We start from the raw sequence: 27,784 nt of genomic DNA on the forward strand, positions 1-27,784 counted from the left end.
TCAGCTCAGCAAAACTGGCTCACAGGCCATTCCAAAGGCACTGCAAGTGGTGACGAGGATAGTCAAAGTAACCAATGAGTATTGCCTCCAGGAAAAATGTGTCTTGAAGAAATTCTTCAAAACACTGCTGAACTTAGTTGATTGAGGGCACTGACCACACAACCTCAAAATTCTCCAGTAGGCAAAGAGAAAATGGCTTAGGCATTGAAGTTTTCCTGGTACACAGTGAGCTGTGCTGGCAACAGTCATTTTAAAAGGATAGCAGTAACCTGTGGTACCAAGAGAAGTGTTGATAACAGGAGGACTAAACACACAGGAGAATGAGTATAAAAGCAGAACAGTTTTGAATGCAACAGCAGTATTGCTTAGATCGGAAAGGGGACATAATACCAGCTTGCACGGACAGGATATTTAGCTGGCCCAGGAGTCTACAATCAAGCAAGCCAGCCTTTCACTATCTAAAGTGAGTGTGAAGGAAATAATTTTTTTACTGCTCACAAGATTCTCAAAATCCAGGGTCACATTCAGAATGTGCAAGAGCTAAATACTGCTGTAGCAGAGTTTAAGGTGGCTGTAAAAGAGATTGGCATTGAGACTTACTATATGTTTACTAATCTTGCTGTCCCACAAAAAGCCAAAGACCTTCTTTTTACAGTGGTGTAAAAACTAAAAGATTATTTCAGTCCAAAGCCATGTGAAATAGCAGAGAGCTACAAGTTTGGCATAAGGAATTGAAAATGGAAGAAACTGTCAGCACCTATCCTAGTGCACTTAAAGGATTTATCCAGATATTGCAACTTTGGTGAATTCTTAAACCATGTGTTGTGGAATAGATTTCCTTATGTGGCTTAATTAATGAATGGACTCTGTCCAAATTGTTACACGTGCAGAGTGTTCTATTTGACCTAGCTTGCAATAGCAAGCTTGAAGGAAATGGCAGTGAAAAACAACTGCATGAAGATTGCTTATACTCAGAAGGCAGAACGAAAGCTCCATTCCTGAATTGAAGTCAGCATCATTTAGGTGCGATGGCATAAATTCTTGCAAATCCAAACCCAGAGCAGTATTATCAAGGTGATCCTTTTCACAGGCAGCAAAGTTGTAGAACAGGGCAAAAAAAAGGGAGTCTGTGTAGTACTTAAGCTGATTCAGACAGAGTAGAACTAGGCTGGTATAGCTTCTTCAACACAAGTGGAGGAAGCTGCAAGATTTCAAGTTAAGAAGCGTAGTAAATGACCAGGCAGTTGAAATGAATATGGATAGAACAGTGCATCATTCTATCAAGAGTAGAATTGTTTATTTCGGGAAATTCCACCATCTACTTTTGGCAGAAAGTGGAATTAGTCTAAAAAAGCACTTGGATGAGGTACTAATTCTAGGTCAGGTGCAAGGCATTATGTGTAACGAAGACCAACTTTCAGAATTGTTGATAGTTGTAGCTGAGTACAAAGGGTGACCAATATTACCTAGGAATGACTAAGGAAAATAAAGATTAGTTTGAAAGATACGTTAAGTGCCGATGCAGAAACTGGGAAATCGCGTTTGGAAACAAATGTAGAAACCTAGCATCACTGGCTACAAGGCAACATACGCATCAAGTCTCTGCCAACCTGTATATTGAGATAGCAGAGTATGTAGCTTTGTGAGGTCACAGACTTCAGTGAGGAAGTGTAGCCTGCATAGATATTGCTCTTCCAAGTAGTCTGGATAAGAGTGTCGCACCCTGTAAACCCAAGGTGACAGAAATCCTCATTGTATTTAACTGGCACTTGAATGTGTACTAGAAAAACTGTAACTTGTCAGGCTACAGACTTCATACTGGAAGGTAGGATTAGGTTGGATAGCTTTTCTTTGATCTGCACAAGTAAATGGTCTCCTTCTGTGTCATAATTATCCCATGACTCTGTGATTCCAAATGTTTAAAACTCACTGAGCAAAGAAGTTTCTCATCCCAGTCCTTACTAGCTGATCTCTTATCACGAGACCATCAATTTTCTAGACACTTCAACTGGAAGGAAACCATGTCTGTCCTATCAACCTCTTCCAGAATCTTCACTTTTCATTCTTCTAAACTACAGTGAACATTGATCAATCCGAATCAATCTCTCCTGGTAGCATAAACTCCTTAGGGCAGGAATCAATCCAGTAAATCTATGGTGCACAACCAACAAGGCCACAGATGAATCACGTTTCCCATGGTTTTTTCCTCAAATGAACATTCATGTGTTAAAAATGAAGTAAACTCTGCCAGTGTTCATCTATTGGCAAACTTTTAAGCTAATTTTCCAATTTAATCCAGTGCTTGTATTTACGCAATTGGTATTATTTAAACCAGGATCATGTTTCCTGATCAAACTTCCTTCCTCTCCAACTAAATATAAATTTTTTCACTGTTAGTCGGTACATGTGACAATAAGAAATTCAAATTCAATCAAACTGCATTCCATTGAGGATCCTGCACGATATCTCACGAAATAATAATAACAAACAATTTGCTGGAGGAACTCAGTGGGTTCCTATATTATAGTGCACTATATTCCTGTACCATATTATAATGCACTATATTCCTGTACTATATTACAATGCACTATATTCCTGTACTAGATTATAGTGCACTATATTCCTGTACCATATTATAATGCACTATATTCCTGTACCATATTATAATGCACTATACTCCTATGCTATATTATAGTGCAGTACTCTGAGGACCAATGTTACGAACTAAGGAAGATGATGTGTTTTTACGTAATGTACTCCACATTTCAGAAATATCCCAAAAAATTCCTGAACATCAGGTTGCCTCGGTACATTATAACTTTAGCACATATCCTGAGGGATATTTTATTGCTGAAGATGCTGTGCCTGGGAAAGAATATTTACTAAATCCTATTCTCCAGTGGAGTGGTCTATTTAAGAAAAATAGGAAGTTCTCCTTGTGCCAACTTTACTCCCTCAACCATCACCACACAAAACAATCAACTCTTCATTCCTTATATTTTGTAATGTTTTTAATAACTCTTTCATGGGAAATGATTTTGCTGGGAAAGCCATTATTTGTCATCCAATCCTATCGGACCCTTTAAAAAGCTGGTGGTGAGCCACCATCTTGAATTACCACAGGCCTTGTGGTGGAGGTATTCCCAAATTTTGTTCATTGGGAAATTCTAGGATTTTGTCCTACGTTGATGAAGGAATGGTAATATATTTCAAAACCAAGATGGTGTATGACTTGGATGAGGACCTGCACATGGGGTATTCCATGCATTTGCTTCCCTTGCCCTTCTACACCATAGGAGTTGTGGGTTTGGGAGTTTCTGTTGAAGTTTGAGAGTGGTTGCAATTGATCGTGTAGATGCTCTGCACAGCAGCCAGAAGTTGTTGGTGGGGAAGAGAGAAATCGTTAAGGTAGTAGAATGGATGACAAATAAGTGGGCTGCTTTTTCTTGAATGATGTCCAGCATCTTGAGAATTGTTCTAACTGCACTCATCTGAGAAAGTGAAGACGATTCCATTACTCTCCTGACTTATGTCGTGTAGTTGTTTAAAAAAAGCTTTGGGGAGGAGCTCTATCACTTGCAACAACCTCTGACCTATCCACATTACCTGCAGATGTTGGTGGTGTGCGATTTAGCAATGGCAATGCAGTTGAATCGCAAAGGGAAAAGGGGATCATTATCTGGTACTAGTATGGTGTGAATTTTACTTGCCATGCTAAGTCTGAATGTTGTTCAGGTCTTGCTGTATGTGCGCACAGACCAGTTCATTATCTGGGGAGGTTTGTGCCATCATTTGTGACCTTCTGATGGAGTGAAGGCCATTGATGCTGCAGATGGGAATGACTCCAGCTGGAGAATTTCCCCATGATTTTCATTTTACTAAAGTTTCTTGTATAATTGAAGTCACTATGAATCAGGGAGAGAATATTATTATCTGCAAAATCAAGTTTTGTGTAAAAAAGCAGCTGTATATACCAACGTGCTGTGCACCTTAAGATCATACAAACTATGAACAATAATTCAATTATACACTGTAAATGAAAGTATTCAGTGAAACCTCGATTTGCACTTGCAAAACTACAGCTGTACATTCATGCCCACTTGAAAATTTGTACCCAATTTCTCAACAGTTCCACATTAACAGAAGTTGGACCAGTTGCTAGAACAATATTTCCTCAGCTGAAAAAGATCATACATCTTTTGCCTTTCTAATCGTGTATGGATGTAACATTATCTCTGCAACTTGAAAGTTACTGAAATCTTCCACAAACAGACATCAGAGTATTTTGTTCTTCCTGACACATAGGAATCCAATACTATTGTAAATTAAGTTTTTAATGTACATGTGTACAATGCTTCCTTAAGACACATTCAGCTTCGATGTCCTCAAACAGTTCAGTCATTGGTATATTAGAGATCAACAGGAATACCACAAAGGCAATGTGCATTATTTTCATTTTTGAGCTGAGGCAAACTAATAACTCATTTCAAATTATAGTCTGGTCATGACATTATGATTGATTTATATACCAATGCAAACAACAAGAATCCCATTCAGACAAATCTTAACACAGAAAAATATCAACAAGTCCTTCAGCCCATTTGATGGAAATATTTTCAGTAAAATGCTTAAGTTATTAACTAAGCCAAAGACTGAACAAAAGCACCTCTATTACTGAGTTAAATCATCCTATTCACCTGTCTATCAATGATAAAATTAATAATTCTGTGATGAGCTTTTGTGGGCATGGAACACATTTAACTAAGACTGGATGTAAATAAAAATCTCCACTTACTTCTAAATCGTTAAAAAAGAGATGTGTGTCTGCCAAGTTGAAGATCATTTCTTCCATTCGTAGCCCAAGTGACACTGATGTGGGTGGATCCTATACACAAAATGCAAATAAGAAAACAGCATTCATTGGCTGAAGTAGCAATGCCGTACTCTTTGTCCTGAGGCGTACAGCAGGGATCTTCAGGAGCCATATTTAAAACTCAAAATGAAACCTCCAACCTCTGATGCTAACAGATATTGTTCTGATTTGGGATTTACCCTAAAGGATTAAAGCTGCCCTTTCTAAATCACTGGCTGCCATAAAATTCCATCAACATACCAGCCTAAGTATTGGTGGTTCTGAGCTTTGTTGCCTGGTTTACTTGTGGTCAAAGCCAGGTTAAACTGGAGTTTGAACACCTGTGGCTAAATAAGTGAAGATAGATAAATTTCTAAAGCATATCTTTAAAAGGGACAAGATTTTAAATCTATTTGGTTTCCTAGAAAATTTTAACAACGAACTTTTATGATTATCTTTTATGATAAACCTTCCCCTCCCAGGACTACCAATGATTTCCATCCACATGTAATATCCATTGAACGTTGATGTAATTTACAATATAAAGCATAAAAACAGCCATCAGTGGTTTCCTTATATTAAATTTAATACTTTCAACACACGCAAAATACTGGAGGAACTCAGCAGGTCAGGCAGCATCTATGGAAGGGGATAAACAGTCGACACTTGGATCGAAACCCTTCATCAGGACTGGAAAGGAAGAGGGCAGAAGCCAGAGTAAGGAGGTTGGGGGAAGGGGAGGAGGGAGGGGGAGGGGGATGAGCACAAGCTGGCAGGTGATTGATGAGTTCAGGTAATAGGTGAGTCCAGGTGAGAGGGGGAAGGTAGGAGGGTGGGGGAGGGGGGAGAAGTAAGAAGCTGAGAGGTGATAGGTAGAAGAGGCAAAGAGCTGAAGAAGGAGGAATCCGGTAGGAGAGGACAGTGGACCATGGAATAAAGGGAAGGTGGTGGGGAATAGATGGGCAGGGCATGAGGGCGGGGAAAGGATGGACAGGTCATGAGAGTGGGGAAGGGGAAAGAGAAAGGGGGAGGGGGCCTCAGGAATGAGGGAAGACAAAGGAGAAAATAAAAGAAAAGGAGAAAAAGAGAGGGGGGGTGTTACTGGAAGTTAGAGAAATTGATGTTGATGCATCAGGTTGGGGACTACCAAGGTTGGAATATGAGGTGTTGTTCCTCCCATCTGCATCTGGCCTCAACGTGGCAGTAGAGGAGGCCGTGAATAGACACATCAGTGTGGGAATGGGATGTGGAATTGAAGTGGCTGACCACCAGGACGTCCTGGCTGTTGTGGTGGATGGAGCGAAGGTGGTCGATGAAGCAGTCACCCAATCCGTGTCGGGTCTCACCCATGTAGAGGAGGCCGCACCAGGAGCACTAGATACAATAAATGACAGCCTTGGATCCACAGGTGAAGTGGTGCCTCACCTGGAAGGACAGTCTAGGTCCCTGAATGGTGGTGAGGGAGGAGTTGTAGGGGCAGGTGTAGCAGTTTGCATGGTTGCAGGGATAAGTGCCAGGAGGGTCATCTGTGAGGAGGGACAGGTGGACAATGGAGTCACAGAGAGAGTGATCCCAATGCAGATTGGGTGACCGCTTCGTCGAGCACCTTCGCTCCATCCGCCACAAAAGCCAGGATCTCCCGATGGCCAGCCACTTCAAGTCCACATCCCACCCCCACACTGACATGTCCATCCACAGCCTCCTCTACTGCCACGTTGAGGCCAGATGCAGGTTGGAGGAGCAACACCCCATATTCCGCCTTGGTAGTCTCCAACCTGACGGCAACAGCATCAGTTTCTCTAACGTGGTAACCCTTCCCCTCGGTTTTTACCTCTTCTCCCCCTTTGTTTTCCCTCATTCCTGTGGCCCCCTCGCCCCTTCTCTTTCCCCTTCTCCAGCCCTCATGACCTACCTATATGTTCCCCACCTCTTTTCCTTCATTCCATGGTCCACTGCCCTCTCCTACCAGATTCCTTCTTCTTCAGCCCTTTGCCTCTTCTACCTATCACCTCCCAGCTTCTTACTTCTCTGCCTTCCCCCACCCTCCTAGCTTTCCCCTCTCACCTGGACTCATCTATCACCTGAACTCACCTATCACCTACCTGCATGTACTCCTCTCCCTCCCCCTGACCTTCTGATTCTGGCTTGTGCCCTCTTCCTTTTCCAGTCCTTGTGAAGGGTCTCGACCTGAAACATCGACTGTTTATTTCCCCCCATAGATGCTCCCTGACCTGTTGAGTTCCTCCAGCATTTTGTGTGTGTTGCTCCAGATTCCAGCATCTGCAGAATTTCTTGTGCCTCAAATTTAATGCTTTGCCAGTTTTCCATTTATAGGTTAAATTTGAAACAAGAAGGACTAAACGTTAAGAGAAACAAACTGGACAGGCAGGAACCTGTTCTGTCTGGTTTAACTGGATGAGGTAATGCAAAAACATAAAATTTTATACACAATCATCTGAAAAGCAAATTGTTATTAGTATTAGTTTGCATCACAATAAGTACAGGTAATCCTTTACTAAAATAAACACGGAAAATGCTGGAAATAGTAGGTCAGGCCTTAGCTGTAGGAACAGAAAGTAAAACTCAAGTAAATTAAATATGTTTTTTTAATAAATACATGTTATTTGTCATTTAACTAGAAGGACTGCTTTTTAAATCACAACCCACTGTGCTTTTTACATATGATTTTTGCCCTGTCTGGGGCCTTTAAATCTTACTTGAGCTTCACAGAAAGAAGATATTAGATCAGGTCTATGCAATTATCAAAGCTTATGTTCTTCAACATCACCTGATCAATGTTCTAAATTATTAACAAAAAGATGTGTGTCTGCCAAGTTGAAGATCTTTTCTTCCGTTCGTAGCTCATGCGACCCTGATGTTTGTTGTCCTTGTTGATCTTTGGGGTGTATAGCATGCAACTTGAGAAGCTAAATTAAAACCTTGCCTAAATATTTAGGTTCTACTTTTAACACCTTGCAGATAATGGCAATGGATCTTACAAGGGTTAAAATATCAGCAGACTGGCACTCACTAGAGCCACCCTGTACAAGTGCTCCACACTTGACAAGTGGCTGAACTGAAAGCTCCACCTGTCTATCATCTGCTGTTCAGCACATCAGATGCCGGCACATCTGACCTCCTGCTCTGTTGCTGGCACTGTGTTCAGACGCAGAGCTTGGCTGCATCAAGCTAAGGAACAGGATACACTTCATACCTGGCTCCACCAACCTGCTTTATACCAGCATTTAACCTTGGCCCCATTCGTTTGAAGGGATTGCCAGCCTGGATGGTAAGGATAAATAGAACTATAGAACATAGAGCACAATAGCACAGTACAGGTCCTTCAGCCCACAATGTTGTGCCGACATTTTAATCCTGCTCTAAGATCTATCTAACCCTTCCCTCCCATAGAGCCCCCTATTTTTCTATCATTGATGTGTCTATCCAAGAGTCTCTTACATGTCCCTAATGTATCTGCCCCCACAAACTCTGCCGGCAGTGCGTTCCACACACCCACCACTCTCTATGTTAAAAATTTGCCCCTGACATACCCCTTAAACCTTCCTCCAATAATGTTAAAATTATGTCCCCTCATGCTAGCCTTTGTGGCACTGGGAAAAAGTCTCTGACTGTCCACTGGATCTATGCCTCTTATCATCTTGTACACCTCTATCAAGTCACCTCTCATCTTCCTTCTCTCCAAAGGGAAAAGCCCTAGCTCACTCAACCTATCCTCATGAGACATGCTCTGCAATCCAGGCAACATTCTGGTAAATCTCCTCTGCACCCTCTCTAAAGCTTCCACATCCTTCCTATAATGAGGCGACCAGAACTGAACACGATACTCCAAGTGTGGTCTGACTAGAGTTCTATAGAGCTGCAACATCACCTCGCAGCTCTTGAACTCAATACCCCGACTAATGAAGGCCAACACTCCAGATGCCTTCTTAACAACCCTATCGACCTGTGTGGCAACCTTGAGGGATCTATGGACATGGACCCCAAGATCCCTCTGTTCCTCCACAGGCAAGTGTGGAGGCAAATGAAGGCAAGTGTTTCTTACTTTTAATTATTGTTAATGTTTACTTAATTTACATTCAGTTAAATAATTTTAAAATTAATTATATTTAATGTTTTTTACTTTCTAAAAATTATGTACAACTATTTTAGTTGTTTTTAATTGTCTCTTATTATAAGACAGTTAGAGACAATTAAAAGGGCTTTTGACCAACATAGGACATCAGCGCAGTTCGGAGGCAGGGCTTCAGGTCTGTTGCTTGAGACCTAGTCACTGCTCCACAGATTGTTGTGCCTCGCAGCACAGCCGTGCAAACAGACTTCTGGTTTGATTGGAATCTGCATGACCAAAAAAAGGTTGTCGAGGGATCATTTAGGATGTGGGAATGAGGTACAGGCTGTGCTTCACTGTGTTAAAGCAATGTGATGCTCTGCCGGTACAGGAGGAGTGCCATGGGGGATTTTCCCCTGGTGTTCTCTAGGCTGAATGCACTGTCTGAGGTTGACTGCATGGTAATGTGGCACATTTGGTGATGCCCTGTTCATTGGGAAATATAAATCTACCAAATCCCAGAGTTCTGAAACAGAAACAGAGACGCTGGAAGAACTCATCCAGTCAAGCATTATCTGTGGAAAGAAGCGGCAGCTAATGTTTTGAATCAGTGGCTCTTCCTCAGAACTGGGGAAAAAGTGGAGGGTTTACAGATTTCAAAGCAGAGCTGGGGGAACTGTGAGGTGCAAGACAATAGCTGGTATGGAGATAGGTTAAAGGAGATGCAGAGTCTCGACCCAGAACATCGACTATCCTTCTATCTCCACAGATGCTGCTTGACCTGTTGACTTCCTCTAGCAGTTTGTTTTTTGCTGGAGACAGGTTAAGACAGATCAGGTGTTAAGGAGCATAAGGACTGACCGTTAACAAGACGTTTTAAAGAAAGAGATCAGGTGTGATAACGGGAAACAGTGAGAGAACAGTTTACTTTAAATTGGAAAAGTCAACGTTCATTCCAGAAAGTTGCAAAGTGCCTAGGTAGAAGATAAAGTGTTGTTCTTCTGGCCTCACTATGGCAGTGGAGGAGGCCACAGGCAGAGATGTCAGAATGGGAGTGAGATTGAGAATTAATCACCCAATCTGTTTGTTTTTTCCCAATATAGAGGATGTCACATTGTAAACAGCAAATGCAGTAGACTAGACTGAAAGTGCAAATGAATTCTGCTTCACTGATAAAGATTGTTGGGTCCCTGGATGGTGGTAAGGTAATGGTAAGGGGTGAATGGGCAGCTGTTGCATCTCCTCTGGTGCATGGGAGGATGCCATGGGATGGAGAGTGGTGGGTGGAATCAGAGGAGCAGACCAGGGTGTCATTGAAGTGAGTTGGTCCCTGCAAAATGCAGAAAAGGAGGCGAGAGGAAGATGTGAATGGTGGAATTTTGTTCAAAAAACGGCTGATGTTATGTTTTGGGTGAGCACATGCTTTTATCTCATTACCCCTAGGTTCTCTTCTTCTGCTTCTAGATGCCTAGGGGTAATGAGGTAAAAGCAATGTGCTCACCCAAACATAACATCAGTCGTTTTTTGTTTGAATGTGACTGTGAATGATAGACTGATTAATGTTGCCTTTAGCCCCCTCTGGCAGCCTGCAGGTGTGATGGAAAATTGAGAGCCCAAGCGAGCTTATTTGCAAGAGGCACCATTGTGCTTGTTCTGGCAGATGGTTATAGGGCCTGTTGCAAGAGTTGGCACAAACCTATGACAACCTCCTTAAAGCAGTTCAACCTCCTTTTGCATTGTTTCTTTGAGAAGTGCAAGCATGTTGTCCTGGGTTTGTGAACTCTAGGAGGGAAGGGTTCTAAATCCTCACCCTCTGGTTTGTTCTCCCTGCAGTCCTATTTTTGGGCACTCCTTCCTCCTGATCTTCCACAGTTTGAGTGGAACTACTGAGAAGGATAAATGATAAAAATTCACACTGCTAAAGGTCCTTAAGAGTTCAGAATATTCTACAGGCATTACATGCACTTTCAAACTGTCTGAGTAGTTAAAAAATACAATGGAGACAGTCGAGACTGCAGATGCTAGAACCTAGAGCGACAAACCATTTGCCAGAGGAACTCAGCAGGTTGTGCAGGATCTGTGAGGGGATGGTGGGGGGGAAGGAATTGTCAACATTGAAAATTCCTCCTCCCCACCCCCCCCAACACCACAGATGGTGTTCGACCTGCTGAGTTCCTCCAACAGATTGTTTGTTGCTTGGAAAAAAATATGAGAAAGATGCAGCAAATTTTTAATGTGAATTTTCCAACACTTTAACATAGCTGAGGATTCTCCTTTAAAAATACCCAAAGTGAACTATCCACCTGATAGTAAGGATTTGGCGAAGAGGTTCCAACGTTGATAAAACACCTCAATCACATCTCGCTTATGCCTTTGGCTCTAACCCATTTTAAGGTGAGTAGTGGCTAGATATATCAAGGCCTTCCTGAAATTTGTATTGTGGGCATTAAATAGAAAATCAGTGCTGCTTTTCTTCTTTAAGAAAAATGTTTTGACCTCCTACTGCCCCCTTTCCTGAAGAAAGTAATCTGACAAAAACTCCCTTCCCCCATCTTCCCAATATGTGTACCTTTTATTGGGTATAGAGGGAAAATCATATACAAGCGTCTGATCAATCATTAAAAAGCAGCTTTGGTGAGGTATATTAGTGGCTGTCAGTTGAAATATTCCTTTGATTGTTTTTGAAATAAGAGCTGTGCATTCACTAAATTTATTCATTCCTTCCATAGGTCACATTTCCCAAGCAACAAGAAAGCTATTTAAAAGCTCAAAAGCTTTCTCTGATATCTTCAATTAAAATGAAGTTTCACTTATAATTAAGGCTGCAAAGGAATGAAATTGGGTTTAATCTGGAACTGGGATTTTTAGAGTGGTCCGATAAAGACTGTAATTATGCTGATAGTTTGGTGCTAAATTTGTTTTTCAACCATTGAGAACTAAGTACTGCTGTACGATAGAAAAAAATGTGCTTAATTAAACTCTTGTTTTTTTTGTTAAAGCCACTAATTGGAAGCTAATCATTCAAAGTTGTAATAACATACTTAAGGAAAAAGCTTACAATGCATGCATGTTTATAAGGATTTGCAGTTCAATGTGGCTGTCTGAAAGGTGTGGTTGAACTATGGAGAAACCTTTGAGGGGGGTAAGGATTAAGTAAAAGAAGAAATGACAACTTGGTGTGGAACCTTAGAGCTCAAGAGAGTGGACTGAAAACACAGGGTGAATGCCATTTTAATTTTACTTTTCAAAAATGCTAAAGAACAGGAATGATTATTCACTATAATTTTTGCAATGAATAATTATTTAGTCAAACAAGGAAAAATAGATATCACCTGCAGCTGCTGGAAGAACTCAGAGAGTTGAGCAGATTCCAGCATTTGCAGTCTGTTGTGTCTCACCTATTTTCTAAGTAACAAAACCTTCAATCAATAATAAAAAAAACCATGAGAATTTGTAGCCCAGTAGATTCTCATAAAAATCTTACCCAAAAATATTTATTTTCTCCTGTGCACACACAGGATAAAAATTGCAAATCCACTTATTTCTGACCTACAACAAGGTCTCTTTCTCCAAGTAGTCAGATACAACACTAACTGAACAGGAAATTTGCAGATGCAATCATGCAAGAAAATGTCAGGCTTCAGCTGCTCTTTAGATTTTGCACCTGTCTACAGTCATCAGCACTATCTGTAGACTGCCAGCCTTTTCCCCAGCCTCCAAAATCTAATCATCATGCAGCTGGTTTGAACTGTCAGGTTTATGTACAAGAATTGCTGATGTCAATCAAGATAACTTATAAACATAACAGATGAATCTTATCCTATTTATAGTTTTCAATCCACAGCTAAAGGACATTGTTCAAAGAATTTATCCTGCTGTGTTACTCATAAGGCATTGTAGCTAACATGGCTAATATAAAATGATCAGCTTTGCCAAAAAAAATCTATGACTAAATTGAATAAGCCTGCATCGAAAAATGACCTATTGAAATTAACTTGTTTTAACCCATGTTTCAGAACTATTTTATTCAAGTCTTTTCCAAGGTACCACATTTCTGGAGCACATTCCTTAGATGCTTGTCACCCTTTTGCAACCCTCCCTTGAAATAGCAACCACTGAGGGTGAGAGTTGTCAGTGTTAGTAATTTATCTGGCTACAGGAAGCAGCAAAATTGGCTTTATCTTGTCAGCTTTTGGACAAAGTTCTAAATCTGACAAGTAAGTGCTTACGAAAAGTTCATTCTAAGATAATCTATCCCCTTGCAACTTGATCGTTCCAATAAGTTTCATGGAAGATGAAATATGCAGAAGAAAGTGTGATGTTCATAGTAAAGTTGATTTTAACTGCGCAGAATGCACGAAGGAAATCAGTCAGGACTGATTTAATGAGAGGATGGTGAGTCACAGGGAGGGGGATAATGGGCAAGTTCTGCAATTGTTAGTAAGTAGAAGAGTCAAGGCAAGGATCAGGCGTCAGAGATGGTTGATCGGGCATGGCAATTGGTGAGTCAGAAGGGGATGTGAGATTTGGTTGGGGTTGGGGTTCTTGGTTGAGAATAGTTTGAATAGTCTTGAATAGTTTGAAAATAGTTTGTCAATTGTTATAGGGGTGTATAGGGTAGTTGGTAGTGTAGACAGGTGTAGACAGTGTGTAGACAGGTAGTTGCTGATAGAAGAAAGGAAAGCAGGTTACTTCAAGTCACCCTGAAGCAGGCTTCAGAGGTCCTTTGAGAGCCTGTCCCTGCAAGAGCAACTCCGATTACGCAAACCATACTTGCGTGACTGAAAATTGTGGAAATGGTATTCAATCATGCGTAGAATACTGTTGGAGACACTAATGGGTGTGTCAGGGGTCCTGCATGCACTGGTTGCACAAAGAGGACTGAAGGAAAATTTGGATTTAAGCATCCATGCAATCCCATTTCAGGCTCAGTTATCCACTGTTCTGGCAAGTGTCAGCATTTTGAAATGTGTGGACAAGAAGTGTGCATCAAAACATCATTGTGATGTTTCTTTGTCTTATTTTGGATTATTTCAGTAGAATATGTGTCGAGGTCTTTAAATAAAGTCCAGTCTCAATAGGGGTTTGTGGCTTATTTCAATAAAGCCTCCCTGGCACTGAATTGAGACTGCAGTATCCTAGGTCCCTGTTTGCTCAGTATGCATGACTAACAGAAAGTAAATAAATACCACAGAGTCAGCCAAGGGTTCAAATACTTTTCTCATCAAAACAAAGGCATATAATTAATGAGCGAGTACAATGAGGACCTTTTATTTTAAACCAAATAAAAGAATGTTTGTGGAATACAATTAATGGCCTCAATAACTCCGAATGACTACCTATACTTATCATGAAATTTATTCTGTGAATTTGTACAAGTAGATAGATTATTGGGTTGTTGATATCAATGGCCTGGATTTTTCTGCCACGAGCCCACCACCTGCGTTCAAGCCTGTGGTCATGCCTTGCCCAACACTACTTTAGCTTAACTTGGAGGCCAATCTTGCTTGTCTAGACAGACCGGGAGGAGACTAACAAGGACCTAGGTAGTGGTGGGGCCTCAAAAGATGTAATGCAGTAGCATGGCAGCCCTCACGAGACCTTCCCATGGAACTCCTCTGGAAACCTTTGACAGGTGGCAAAGCCTTATGCTGAAACTTTGCAGCTATCAAAATAGTTTTTAAATGTTCCTGAATGTCTCTGTTACGTAAACAATTTTCAAGTTAATTACAACAAAACTAGCCAACGAATTTTATAAGGAACTTGGCTTATTCTTCTCCAAAGCTCTGCAATGCCCATTTAAAACCGTGAGCTCAAAGGTTCCAAGAACAGATTCCTCAGGACAAATGGTAAAGAATCTCAGCAAGATCCGGTTCTGCTGCTGAACTCCACAAGGAGACCAGCAGTCTAATGTAGCCGGCAAATTGTCAGAGTGCTTTGTCAGTAAGTCTGGGGTTTTTCAGGAGGTTGGTAGACAGTAAATGTGAAACTGCTGGGGTTTACCAGTAAAATTACATCACCAATAGCCTGTCCTGGTGAAATCACGTAGACACCACAGGCAAGAAAGCTCACCAGCGCCTCTACTTCCTCAGGAGGCTAAAGAAATTCGGTATGTTCCCTTTGACACTCACCAACTTTTATTGATGCACCATAGAAAGCATCCTATCTGGATGCATCACAGCTTGGTATGGTAACTGCTCTGCCCAGGACTGCAAGAAACTGCAGAGAGTTGTGGACACAGCCCAGCGCATCACGGAAACCAGCCTCCCCTCCATGGACTCTGTCTTTACCTCTCGCTGCCTTGGCGAAGCAGCCACCTGGATCATTCTGTCTTCTCTCCTCTTCCATCAAGTAGAAGATACAGGAGCTTGAGGACACATACCACCAGGCTTAAGGACAGATTCTATCCCACTGTGATAACACTATTGAACGGTTCCCTTATACGATGAGATGGACTCTGACTTCACGATCTACCTTGTGACCTTGCACCTTATTGTCTACCTGCACTGCACTTTCTCTGTAGCTGTGACACTTTACTCTGTACTGTTATTGTTTTTACCTGTACTACCTCAATGCACTCTGTACTAACTCAATGTAACTGCACTGTGTAATGAATTGACCTGTACGAATTGTATGCAAGAAAAGTTTTTCACTGTACCTCGGTACAAGTGACAGTAATAAACCAATACCAATACCAATACCAAATCCAGGCCCAAGTTCATAGCCTCCTTAGGATAACCAAATGAACTCACATTTGTATATCTACTGCACCTGGTCTGAAAAGATTGTTAATAATTTCTTTAAATGCTGGCTTATTTTAATGAAAAGGAAGCTGGGAGAATAACATTGAGGCAGACACCTCTAATTTTCCAAACACTGTTCTCCTGCATTTGCTACAGTACTGTTGATTACCAACAAATCCATTGGATTGGTATTCTTGTTCCCAGCAACACTCTTAAGATTCAACTGATTTTGGGGGCTGATGATTTCAAAAGTATTGAACTCAAATTTTTTATACATTAAGATTGCAAAAGCATGCTGTTAGTGACATACACTTGGGTGGGCTTGACACTGAATAACTTATAAGGTTAAGCTTGTTCAAAAAGTGGTCCTGTCAGACAGCTCAGGTCTGGTGCACTAGAGACCTAAGCCAACTTGCACAGAGGAAAGGACGATGCTGACAAGTGGAACCGGATTGACTACTTGGTCCACCGACTCTCAAAATAAATAGGTCTCTTCTACCACCAGTATTTATACTTACTGCTCTTTCTGCAGGTTCTAAAAAGTGTTATATTTTCCAAATGGTATTTTTGAAGGTTCTGCCTAATTTGCAAGTAAGCCACTGTTGTTGACAGTGATTTAAAGAAGATTCAAAACTCAAAACATTAATGGCTGGGTTCTGAATTTTTGAACACACAGAGTTTGGACTTAAATCTGAAACAAATTAGTCCACTGATAAACAGAGGAAAGTAAATTCCATTTACCAGTTTCCTGTGCAGTCCAGTGTTTGAACTGCTGCATTCAACTAAACCCATCCTCTTTTTTCTCTTATTTATCCTACCCCGACCCCATAACACATAACTTTTGTATCCCTCTCCATTCTTGCCTCCTCTGAGTCCTGCCCCTTCAGTGACCACAGTGTAAAATATTTCCCAAATTGATACCAACAGCACTGTCAAATTACCAATTAATTAGCTGTTAACCCTCCATCCAGCACAATCATTCTGCAGTTACAAATCATTTGTTCAACTGCACCCTCACCTTCTCCCCTTGATGCCTTTGCCCCCATTGGAACCATTACTTTTTGCCATTCTGCTCATTCCACCTGTTCCAGCTCAAATCTCTGCTTCCTCAAGTCCACATAACAATATGAATATGTAGATATGGTGGACCACTGATCTGCATCTTCCTGTTCCCAGTCACTTCAACTCACCCTCCCACACTATCACTGATATGACAGTCCTCGGCCTCCTCCACTGCCAGGAGAAATCCAAGCGCAAACTGGAGGAATAGCACCTCATTTTCCATCTTGGAGCCCTGCAGCCTAATGGCAATTCATCATCAGAACAGGCTGGACTACAAAAATTCTTCTGTTGTCACACTGCTCAGTATTCCAGATCATCCTGAAATGCAAAGTTAACTGTCTATTTCTCTGCTCATTTATCTTGTTAAATGCTTCTCGGCACCTCAGCCCTGAACTAATACCCAATTCCTCATTATTCAAGTCTACCATCTCATCTCCATCCTTACTTTCCTGTCTTGAGAATGGGATATCCACATCTGGGACATCTTTTCTCCAACTCCATGTCTGAATACTTCCAGGGTACACCACTGTTGTCACTACATTGAAATGGCTTTTAGCAAAATTAGAAATTACATTACACACAATTGTAAACTGTCCCTCCATAAAATTCTAGTCAAGTCTGTAACCTTTGACGTGATTGACCACACCATCCTCCTCTATCCCTCCTACACCACCCATCTGGATTGGAATGTCCTTTTCTGCCTCCATTCTAATCAATCCAGTCATACCCAGAGGATCATCTGCAAAGACTTTCCTTCATCCTTCTACTCCATTACCTGTAAAATCCCCAAAGGCACCATCATTGGCAACTATCCAGATGCTGACCCACAGTGACACTTGAAAACACATCAGGTTCCACATCTTGACACAGTATTTGAAATAACTATCTCATTATCACCCCTCTTCACATCTTGACTGACACCCCATACCAGATAAACAGACGGTTATTCCCAATAAATAATATTATCATAGATATTGCTTTTGGACTCTGTCACAAACTCTCTTCTCTACCTACTGACTCCATCCCTATATCTGGTTATGATCGGAGGCTGAACTAGACCATTTACAACCTGGTGTCCTATTTCAACCAGAGATCGGTTTCAGCCTCATTTCTCAGCCATTGCCAAGGCCACCAATGTTCCTGTACATTGGTGAGACCAAACGCAGACTAGGTGACTGTTTCGCAGAACACCTGCGTTCAGTCCATAACCGCGATCTGCATCTTCCTGTTCCTAGTCACTTCAACTCACCCTCCCACACTATCACTGATATGTCAGTCCTCGGCCTCCTCCACTGCCAGGAGAATTCCAAGCGCAAACTAGAGGAACAGCACCTCATTTTCCATCTTGGAGCCCTGCAGCCTAATGGCATGAATACCGAATTCTCCCACTTTAGGTAATCCCCAACCCCTTCCCCACAACACCACCCCACCCCCCCCCCCCATCATGCTTCTTCTCTTCTTCCCTTTCCTGGCCTTTTTTTTGCCTTCTCTTTTTACTATTGACCCATCCCACAGTGGATCTGTTCTCCCCTCCTCCCCCACACCTCACCATCTCTTACCTGCATCTACCTATCACTACCCTGTGCCCACCCCACCTCCCCTCTTTTATCCACCAATCACTGCTCTGCTTTTCCCTCCTATATATTGGGCTTCCCCTTTCCCTATCTTCAGTCCTGAAAAAGGGTCCTGACCTGAAACGTTGACCGCCCGCTTTTCTCCACGGATGCTGTCTGGCCTGCTGAGTTCCTCCAGCATCATAGTGTTTTTCATCTTCACCCAATGTTCAGCTTTTCAACTCTGTAACATTAGCCACTGCTGCTTTAGCTTATCTGTTGCTGAAGCACCACCCATTTGTTTGCTACCTCTAAACATGTCTATTCCAATACTGGTCTCCTTCGTTCTGCACTCCACAAAACTAAACCTATCTACAGCTCGACTGCTTGTACCCTTGCTCACACCGAGTCCCATCACACATCACACTTGTAAGCACACTGTCTTCTGATTCAGTAACACCTCACTGTAAACTCCTCATTCTTGTTTTCAAATCCCTCCATTTCCTCATTTTAACTTCCTCCAGGCCTACAACCCTGCAATTTATAGCAGCCAATTAACTCACAAGTACATCTTTGGGCTGTAGGAGGAAACCAGAGCAGCTGGAGAAAATGCTGTATCAACAGCACCTGAGGATTGAATTCAGATCCCTGTACCTGCTACCTCAGTAATTTCACCCTAATCTTTTCCATCTCTTCTCTTTAGACATTAAAATCTCTATTTCTCTTCATGTGGCTCAGAGTTAAACATTATTTGATCACGCTCCTTTGAAAGGCTTGGGTCATTTTATCATGTTAAAGGCACAATATAATTGATCCAATTAAAACAAATCATCAACCTGAAACATTAATTCTGTTTTTCTCTCTCTATACAGGTGCTGCCTGGCCTACTGAGTATTTCCAGTATTTTCTGTTTTTATTTCAGACTTGCAGCATGCTGAGTATTTTTCTTTTAGATCTGCAAGTTGGTCTTATTATCCTTAGAAATTGTCTTTTACTTCAGTGGCTACTTCTCTACAGCTCCTGTACACCTTCAGACCATGGTTATTACACTATTTACTTCAGACCATGGTTATTACATTGGATTCAGCAGAGGAACCAGCTGTAGCAATGTGCACTGAATAAACAAACGTGCAAGAGCCATTTGAATATTTTCAATGATGTCGATTAAAATCTGGGGAGACAATTATTCTCGTCAATACACCAATGTGAAATAGGTGACGAATTAAGGATTGCTCTTATGCCCTATCTCTGAAATGTGAATCCATTTAAGTTAATAAAACTAAAAACTAGAAGCAGTGTACAATGTGTAACCACTACTATATCTTGCTTTTAGTAAATTACTTCCCCCCTCCCCTATCCCATCATAAAGCTATAACCAGAAAGTTCCTAATTCTGATCCTGAACTCAACTGGAACAATAGCAGTGGTGCTACTCCTGGCCATATGTTACTTACAGAACAGTTTCATATCATGCTCCAAACCACTGATGCAGTGACCCAGATTTCCATAAAAATCTATTTGTTTCTCATGTCTTTTGGGTAAGGGAATCATCTTGGCTGGTCTGTTTTGTGACTCTTAACTGCCCTCTAAAATGGCCTCCCAGTTGCATGAAACGACTGTGCAAAATCGTTATAAGAATAATACTGGATAGACCACCCAGCAAAGGCCCAGGCAGTAAATATGACAAAGAGATAAGCAACCCAGACTTTGATGCAAATTTCTCCTCATTAACTTCATTATGTCCACATTTTCCATTTTTATTTCCTATATAATATTATTTTCTTAGAGGTAACTCAATGAGAAAAGTAGTTCCAAAGGTAATCCTTTCAAAATAAGGGCAAACATTTGCTCAAAAATCACAATAAGAATTCAGTAAGAGACCAAAGTTGTCATATATAAATTCATTACTTCTCTGGAATCATTTTTAAATGTATCTGCAAAGCATGGATATCCCTAAAATTTATATGTAACCATTAAATAAACTTTAAAAGATTACAGCTATGACAAACTTTCAATAAAATCTAACATTCATCATATTTCTCAATGTTAAACAACATACTCTTCAGAAAAATAATTTGAATGTCCACAGTTATTTTGTTTGGTACTTACCCGTCCATATCTATTGGCGTAGGACCCTGTGAGCAAAGAGTGAAAAACAATGATAGTTTCATCCAGGTCCCATATGAACACTCGCTGTGAAAAGACAGAGAAATCAATGTTGCCCTCTGCATATTGAAAAACAATATCTCAATCAATAAACATGAAACCAGGGGGGATTGTTGTTAAGTGCTACTATGTCACGACCCAGGTTTCTGCACTACTCACCAAAAGACTTAAAGTCGAAGTCTGAGACCAGCCTAATCTATTGCTAAACCACTCATCAAATGAGGTAATGCTTGCAGGTGATGGTAGCTTAATGCTTGGTGGTTACCAGATTGCACTGTATTAACTAATTCATTCGCCTAACAGATCATTTGTCAAGAGAATTAACATTAAAAAAAATCAATACAATAAACTGTTACTGTGGAAAACAAAAAGATTTTAAACTATTCAAATCTTTCATTATCAGCTGCAGACCTTCATTATTATATTAGGCAGTGCAGCATTTATTGGTGCTCATACATCATTTCAATGTTTTATTTACTTTTAATGGCATCCATATATCAGTCTTACCTCAAGGTCACTGTCTGGGGGAGGAGAGGGGTTATTATTTCTCCTGCCTCTGCCACGTGACTTTCCATCTGAAGCTCTGCGTAAACGATCCGACTCTGAATCTTTAATGGTTGTGGATGGACTGTGGATTGTACCGAACTCTCCTGAAATACAAAATGGCTTTCACCTTCCAACAAAGACATTTGAGGGGTTTTTATACCAATGTGTGTGTTGCAACTTCAGAGGGAATTTATGAACCAGGCATTAATAGGTTGGGTAATGTAGTGGATTCTTATTATGGTGATAAAGACAAAATTATGTTTGTAATATTAACAGATGAATGCTAAATAAATTCCTGTAATATTCTGCTTTCTTCCATAGCAATAGGGGGATTAACTTATTCTAAATAAAGGGGGTATGTCTCCATCAGGATTGCAGATAAAATAATTTCATATTTTACTGTTAACACCGACAATAATAATTCCTATGGTCTGTATTGCTTAGATTATATTTTGAAAAGTAATTACTAAATAAATCTTCTTCAGATTCAACTTTTCACGAAAAGTTCTGAGTACCTCTTGATGTGACAGATGTTTGGAAAAATTACACCTTTTCTATTTAATTCATCACTTTAACTATCACAAATCTCTTAACTCCTGAAGTGTTATTGTAGCTTAACTGTCACATTCTCACTTCTGAATATGAAGATTGTGGGGTCAGGCCTTAAACAGACAAAAGTGTGTAATACAGTTTCGCATTCTAGCTGTATTGTCAGAGATCCATCTTTAGGATGAAATCAAAAACCTGGAAGGATGGGCTGATCCACAAGGAAGATGCTGCGATACCATTCTTCCCTACCATTTGCTCACTTATTTTCAGCCTACATAACTGTAACTATACTGCAAATTGTTTTAAAACATTTTTAAACACAAGGCATACAAAGCATTATAAAAACAGTTTATTTTTCAAAACCAGATTTAGTGATTTCAGAAGGCCCAAATTTGAGGAAGCTTTGTACAAGTAACCCCTGCGATACGGCAGTTTGGGTAATGGAATTCACCCTTATGGAATTCACAATTGCTACCAAAACATCTGGGATACAGAATAAATATTCACTCTTATGAAATTTATGTGGAATAAAATGCTAAAAAAATAAATAATTTTTTTTCAATTTGCATTTCTTGACACATGCACAGTTGATGTGACTTTGTGTTACATAAAATCACAATGATGATCATTTTCTAGGAATTCAACTGCCACGCCGGTAACGCAGCAGTCACCTCTACTGCCCTCCCAGGAACAGAGTACGTAAGATTTCCACACATTCCCTTGGCAGAAACAACAGAAAATATAGGTGGAGAATTACTAAAATGGGTCCCAGTTCTCCTTCTCTGGGATTAACAGTCTTGCCCCCAAGCTATCAGACTGCTTGGACATACGAAGGGGGACAATAATTATTCTGGGATCTCAAAGAATCCATCTTATGTGCAGGATTCTATTTCAATTGCTGGAATCTGATGAAGAAGGAATATCTGTAGAATGCCAATAAATTAGCTCAAATCTGATTTGATGCAAACCAGTATTATTGGTATCAAAGAAGTAAATCTAATGCTATGATGCATATCAGTGACAATATATTTATATTTAGCATACTTACAGGGACAGCTATGTTATAAGACCCACTCTGGGATGCTAAGTTATATGTTAGCTGTAAAATCAAGACCATTGGAAGGAAGAATGGGAACTCAACAATTGTGATGTTATTTCTCTGGGTGTCCTTGCATTAGCTCTAGTGATAAAACATTTACAATGAAAATTCTGCATTAGAACCACAATTTCTGGCACAGACACAACACCCTCAATTCACTCTAAATATAGATTTGTAAATATGCTCTTTACTACCACACAGGAAAACAGTTTTGTCTTCCTCCCTGAGTAGGTCTACAGCTGCAATGTTTGGAGATGTGGGCTCCTAGTGAAGAGAGGAGTCCAGGCCAGGTGTTGGCACCAAATATATAACTGGACTGAACCAAGAAAGATCTGAGAAGGCTAGCTGTTGCTGAAACTCACGAGGACAACATTTCTTTTTCAGAAGTCACATATGCTTCAGTGCTGGGACCAGAAAATCAACACTTTTAGATACAGAGCATCCAAGATATAAATAATGTGTTCAATCACTTTATTGTCTTCTTCTGATGAGTGATCATTGACCTTAGCTAGCTTCTCTCTTCACATTTGCTGCTTGACTCACTGGCAATTTCCAGTATTTTCTGCTTTGTTTTAGATTTCCAGTGTTTGCTGCATTTTATCTTCAGATCATTGTCTTCTCCTCATGTGCAATATATATAGATCATCTATGTCGTTCTGTTTCTGATGGTTGGAGCCTAGTTTGTCTTTTGTTTTAAGTCACAATGACAGAATTTGCTGTGGCCTGTATGATGTTGGATATTGTGCTCAAATAGCTGACAGTTTCAACTAGGTGCATATTGTGTTTCACCAAATATTTCACTAAGGCAGAATATTGTCCAAATTGGCGCACTTATTGAAACTAAATTTTCTGTAAGGTTTCTGAACTATGTTGTCATAATTATTATTGATATGTCTGTCTGTACAGATGTTAATTGGCCTGTTACTTGCATTTAACAGTGTCATACTGTGCTGGTTTTGCTCTGGTTAGTTAAATTGCAGACTTTGGTATTTAGCTGACTTACATAATGTTTTTTCATGTTCAAAACTTGTTTCCTTTGCAAACACTTTTCCACTAAACTCATTGGCAGATGTCAACATATGCAACCTCACACTGTCATTTTGAAGATGGACTTTTCCACAACTTTAAAAAAAGACAGCTGGATTTATTATTTTTCAGATGGTATGTAACACATTACTTTAAGGTGAATATCTCCTAATTAACAAATTTACATCTTTTAACAGAGGAATAATTATTAAACTGTGCAAACAATATTCTGAATTATAGCTGAGCTTTGATGTAACATATGCTTGTTCTCCAAATCACCTGAGCACATCTGTTCCAAAAATAGAATGGACAAGTTATTGGCAGTTTACAGTTTCTATGCCTATCAGTCACGACAGAACTTAAAGTTTGGTAATTTTTTTCCAAGACTTTTATTCTATCTTTAGATACTTTATTGGTCCTAAAGTACTTAGATGTGTGATTTTGCATCACTATTCCACAGAATACACATTTAGAGGAGGAATTTCTGCAATTGTTACAGAAGTGGCAGTGTGCAATTCATCTGATCAAATTAGAATTCTCATTAAATTCTAATGCCTAGCATATAGCATCAGAAGGTCTCATAGCTGAGAGATTGGTGGGAACAGCTTGGAGGGACAGTAGGATTTCTTACACATTAAACCACTTAAATCATGCAATTCAAGGCAAACTCCTTTGCTGAACAATGAAAAAGCATATATTCTTTTCAGTCAAGCTATAATGGAACTATGCAAAAGAAAAAATATGTATCATTTGCAGATTCTAAATTGCAGCTTTGGAAAATAGAGCACCTCTGTTTTGACACTCCAAGGCATCCATTCAACAGAAATGCAGTGTGTCTCGAGAGTTCATGATCATAGTGAATACCAGTACCACACATACTATACATGGAAATGTTCCATCAAATAACTTCACAGGGTTCAAAAACTTAAGATGGGCTAAGCACACTTGTCACAAAGTCCCATCTAGCAACCTATTATTCATTGACAGAGTCTGCATGCTCAGTTGAATGCAGAGTTCTTTGTCTATACTGTATAAGTGCACAATCTTCAGTTGAAAATTACAACTGGAAATCTTCTCAAATTAACATCTGAACAGTGAAATTTCCTTCTACTTTAATCTAGTTTAAGGATGCATCTTCATTTCCTCAGGCATATGTCGAGATGTAAATTGGGCACTTCAGTATCACCAAGTATGTTGACACAAGAGACTGCAGATGCTGGAATCTGGAGCAACAAACAATCTGCCAGAGGAACACAGCAGGTTGAGCAACATCTGTGGGAGGAAAGAAATTGACAACATTTCGCGTCGAAACCCTGCATCGGGACTGGTCCTTATAGAGGATTGTTCAGGATTGTTTGTTGCATCAAATGTGCTGAGACTTCCATTTTGAGTCACATGGAAACAGGTCCTTCAGCCCACTACATCCAGGCTGACCATTAAGCACTCAATTGTTTCTCTTTCATCCATCAACTCGTCCCAATCCCCACCCCTCCTCCCCTGAGTCTCTTGCCACCCACCTACACTGGCAGTAATTTACAGTAGCAAATACACCTACCAACCAACATGCTTTTCGCATGTAGGAAGAAACCAATATAGCTGGGGGAAACCATTGCCATCATAAGGAAAAGATGCAAACTCTCCACGGACAGCACTGGAGGTCTCTGGAGCTGTGAGGCAACAACACTTATCATTGAGCCACTGTGCCAACATGTGAAGACTAATTATCTGGTTTCAACACAAGATTCCAACTTAACAGGAATGAGAAGAAGTGCCTGCAGGAGTGGCCTTCAATATGAAATTTCCATTATGAAGCAAGAGTTTCTCCAACAGCCGTTTGATGCGATTCCTCTTTCCTGTATTCAATTAAATTTATGCAAATGTAAAATCACACAACTCATTAGATGCATGGGTAGATTTCAACTTCCTGGCACATAACCAGTGGACTGCAGCAACCAACCACCTGCTCTTGCCAGGGAAGAATACCTACAGGACCAAAGGCCATTCCCAAGATCCTGGCATGATTACACTTGAAATGGCTGTCCTGCTGGAGTTTGCTGAGGAGTATATAATACTCAAGGAATTTAAAAAAAAGGAAGGCTAAAGAGAGCTAAGAGAAAGATGATACGGATTAATGGGTCTAGATTGAACTTTGTAGGGTGATGATGACAGGGATCTTGAAAGAGCGAGATACATTGCCTCGGCCTAGAGAGTTGGACAACACTGTAAGATGGGGCATTTGCCAGGTCCATGTCTGATCCCAGGATCTCTGCCTTTACAAGAATCAGCAATGAGGGAAGGTAGGTTTTTAATGAACCAACATTCAGAACACAAGCCTGCGGCAGATCAATCTCAGGATTCAGCTGCCTCAGGATAAGGGCTACATCCAATAAAAGATGCTGATTATAGTTCTAGGCAGCCTTTATATATCTGATCCCAGGCCCAGCCACACATGGCACTTAAACCAAAGTACCTTAAAAAAATGTTACTATGGATGTACAAAGAGGAATACCCTTGATAATTTATTTTACTCAAGGCTGGTTTATTTTACTTGAGGCAACTCTCAATATTTCCTTAAATGTGACTCTGGCGCATGCCCACATTTCCTAACCTGTAAGTTTTTTTGGAATGTGGGAGGAAACCAGAGCACCTGGAGGAAACCCACGCAGACACATGCGGAGAATGTACAAACCCCTTCAGATAGCAGCAGGAATTGAACCCTGGTCGCTGGCACTGTAATAGCGTTACGCTAACTGCTACACTACCTTGCTGCCAGTCACACATAGGACAGACTAGGCAAGTATGGCAGACGACCTTCCCTGAAAGACATCAGTGAACCAAGTGGGTTTTCACAACACCCTGGTGCTTTTATGGTTACCATCACTGAGTCAAGTTTCATTTTGTTTTAAATTCCAGATTGATTTGCAGTTAACTTCCCCAGCTACCACAGTGGGATTCAAATTCAATCCCTGGATCAATGATTCAGAATTCTGGCTGTTAGCCATGTAACTTAACCACTAAGCTACTGTATGGCTAACACTGTTCGGCCAAAATAATGAAGGAAAAGCTATTTTAACAGGCATTCACATAGACTTGAATAGGTTTCAATTGTTGCTGGCTCAGTTTCTGTTGCTGATGTCTACCTGTCAATGCATCATTATCTATTCTCTCCATTTTTCCTCTGACATGTCAAACCTTAAAACACTTCTGGATATCAAAGTTGGAGATCATAGCAGGCTGCAACATAGGGAAGGCCTCCAACCATCCACGCCTACCCAGCCAGGTATCCAACCCTTATTTTTAGCATGGATATTGATTGCTTTATTCACATTCTTGCTCTTGGCTGAGAATCACTGCATCTTTTCTGCTGACTAGCTGGCCCTGCATACCAGAATATATCATAAGAGAAGAGAGTAGCATTTATATCCAAGGAGCTATCCTGGCTAACCTTACATTTATATTCAAATAACACATTATATTCAAATAACACATATCATGCAATATGTGCCAAATTTGAAAAATAAAGTACTTTCCAGGGTGCAAAATCACTTAAAATCACTTTATACTGATGAAATGATAAGGATTATCAATAACAGTACATGTGAACTGCACCAAGAACCTTTGGAAATCCTACAACCCCATAACATTCCATATTACGTTCACTCATGTGTCTCTGATCAGCATCAAACTTCATAACTTGGCCATTTTTACTAAAAGAAAAAAATAGTGATCTGCTGTACTAACAACATTTTGACATAAATGGCAGAGTCATGTCAGACTTTGTCACAAGTCATCGCAAAAAGAACTGAATGCTATCGTAAGTTTCTGTGAAACGAAAAGGACTGGTGCAAGTTCAGACTTGGATTGCACATTCAATTACACCTTAAGACACAGTGCCAAGTACTTAGGAAGAAGCACCTAGGTAGTCACGTCCTCTTCCTCCAACATACTTTTAACACAGCGGGAAACTTAATTTGCAATTTTCACAGCTTTTCTTAAACGTTCTTCAGGCAGAAAAGCCTCTCTTAGACACTGATTGCAAGTTGAATCCTTCAGGTGGACAGAATAACATTTTCTTCCAAAAATATACAACTAAAAAAAATATATCAAGGCTTTTTCCCCC

General features: G+C 40.4%; 1 protein-coding gene across 5 annotated transcripts in view; it reads right to left on the reverse strand.

Annotated features, from left to right (window-relative positions):
* The window catches only part of eya1 (EYA transcriptional coactivator and phosphatase 1), a 152,212-nt gene that overhangs the window by 62,783 nt on the left and 61,645 nt on the right, over positions 1-27,784 (reverse strand). For all 5 annotated transcript variants that reach the window (XM_052022815.1, XM_052022812.1, XM_052022814.1 and 2 more), the window contains 3 exons: positions 20,952-21,094; positions 20,388-20,471; positions 4,796-4,885 (listed from right to left, as the gene is read on the reverse strand). In XM_052022815.1, the coding sequence (XP_051878775.1) occupies positions 4,796-4,885; positions 20,388-20,471; positions 20,952-21,094 (317 nt within the window). The remainder of the gene's footprint in view (positions 1-4,795; positions 4,886-20,387; positions 20,472-20,951; positions 21,095-27,784) is intronic.

Source organism: Pristis pectinata, chromosome 9 (assembly GCF_009764475.1).
Source record: "Pristis pectinata isolate sPriPec2 chromosome 9, sPriPec2.1.pri, whole genome shotgun sequence".
In the NCBI taxonomy this organism is placed as follows: Eukaryota; Metazoa; Chordata; class Chondrichthyes; order Rhinopristiformes; family Pristidae; genus Pristis; species Pristis pectinata.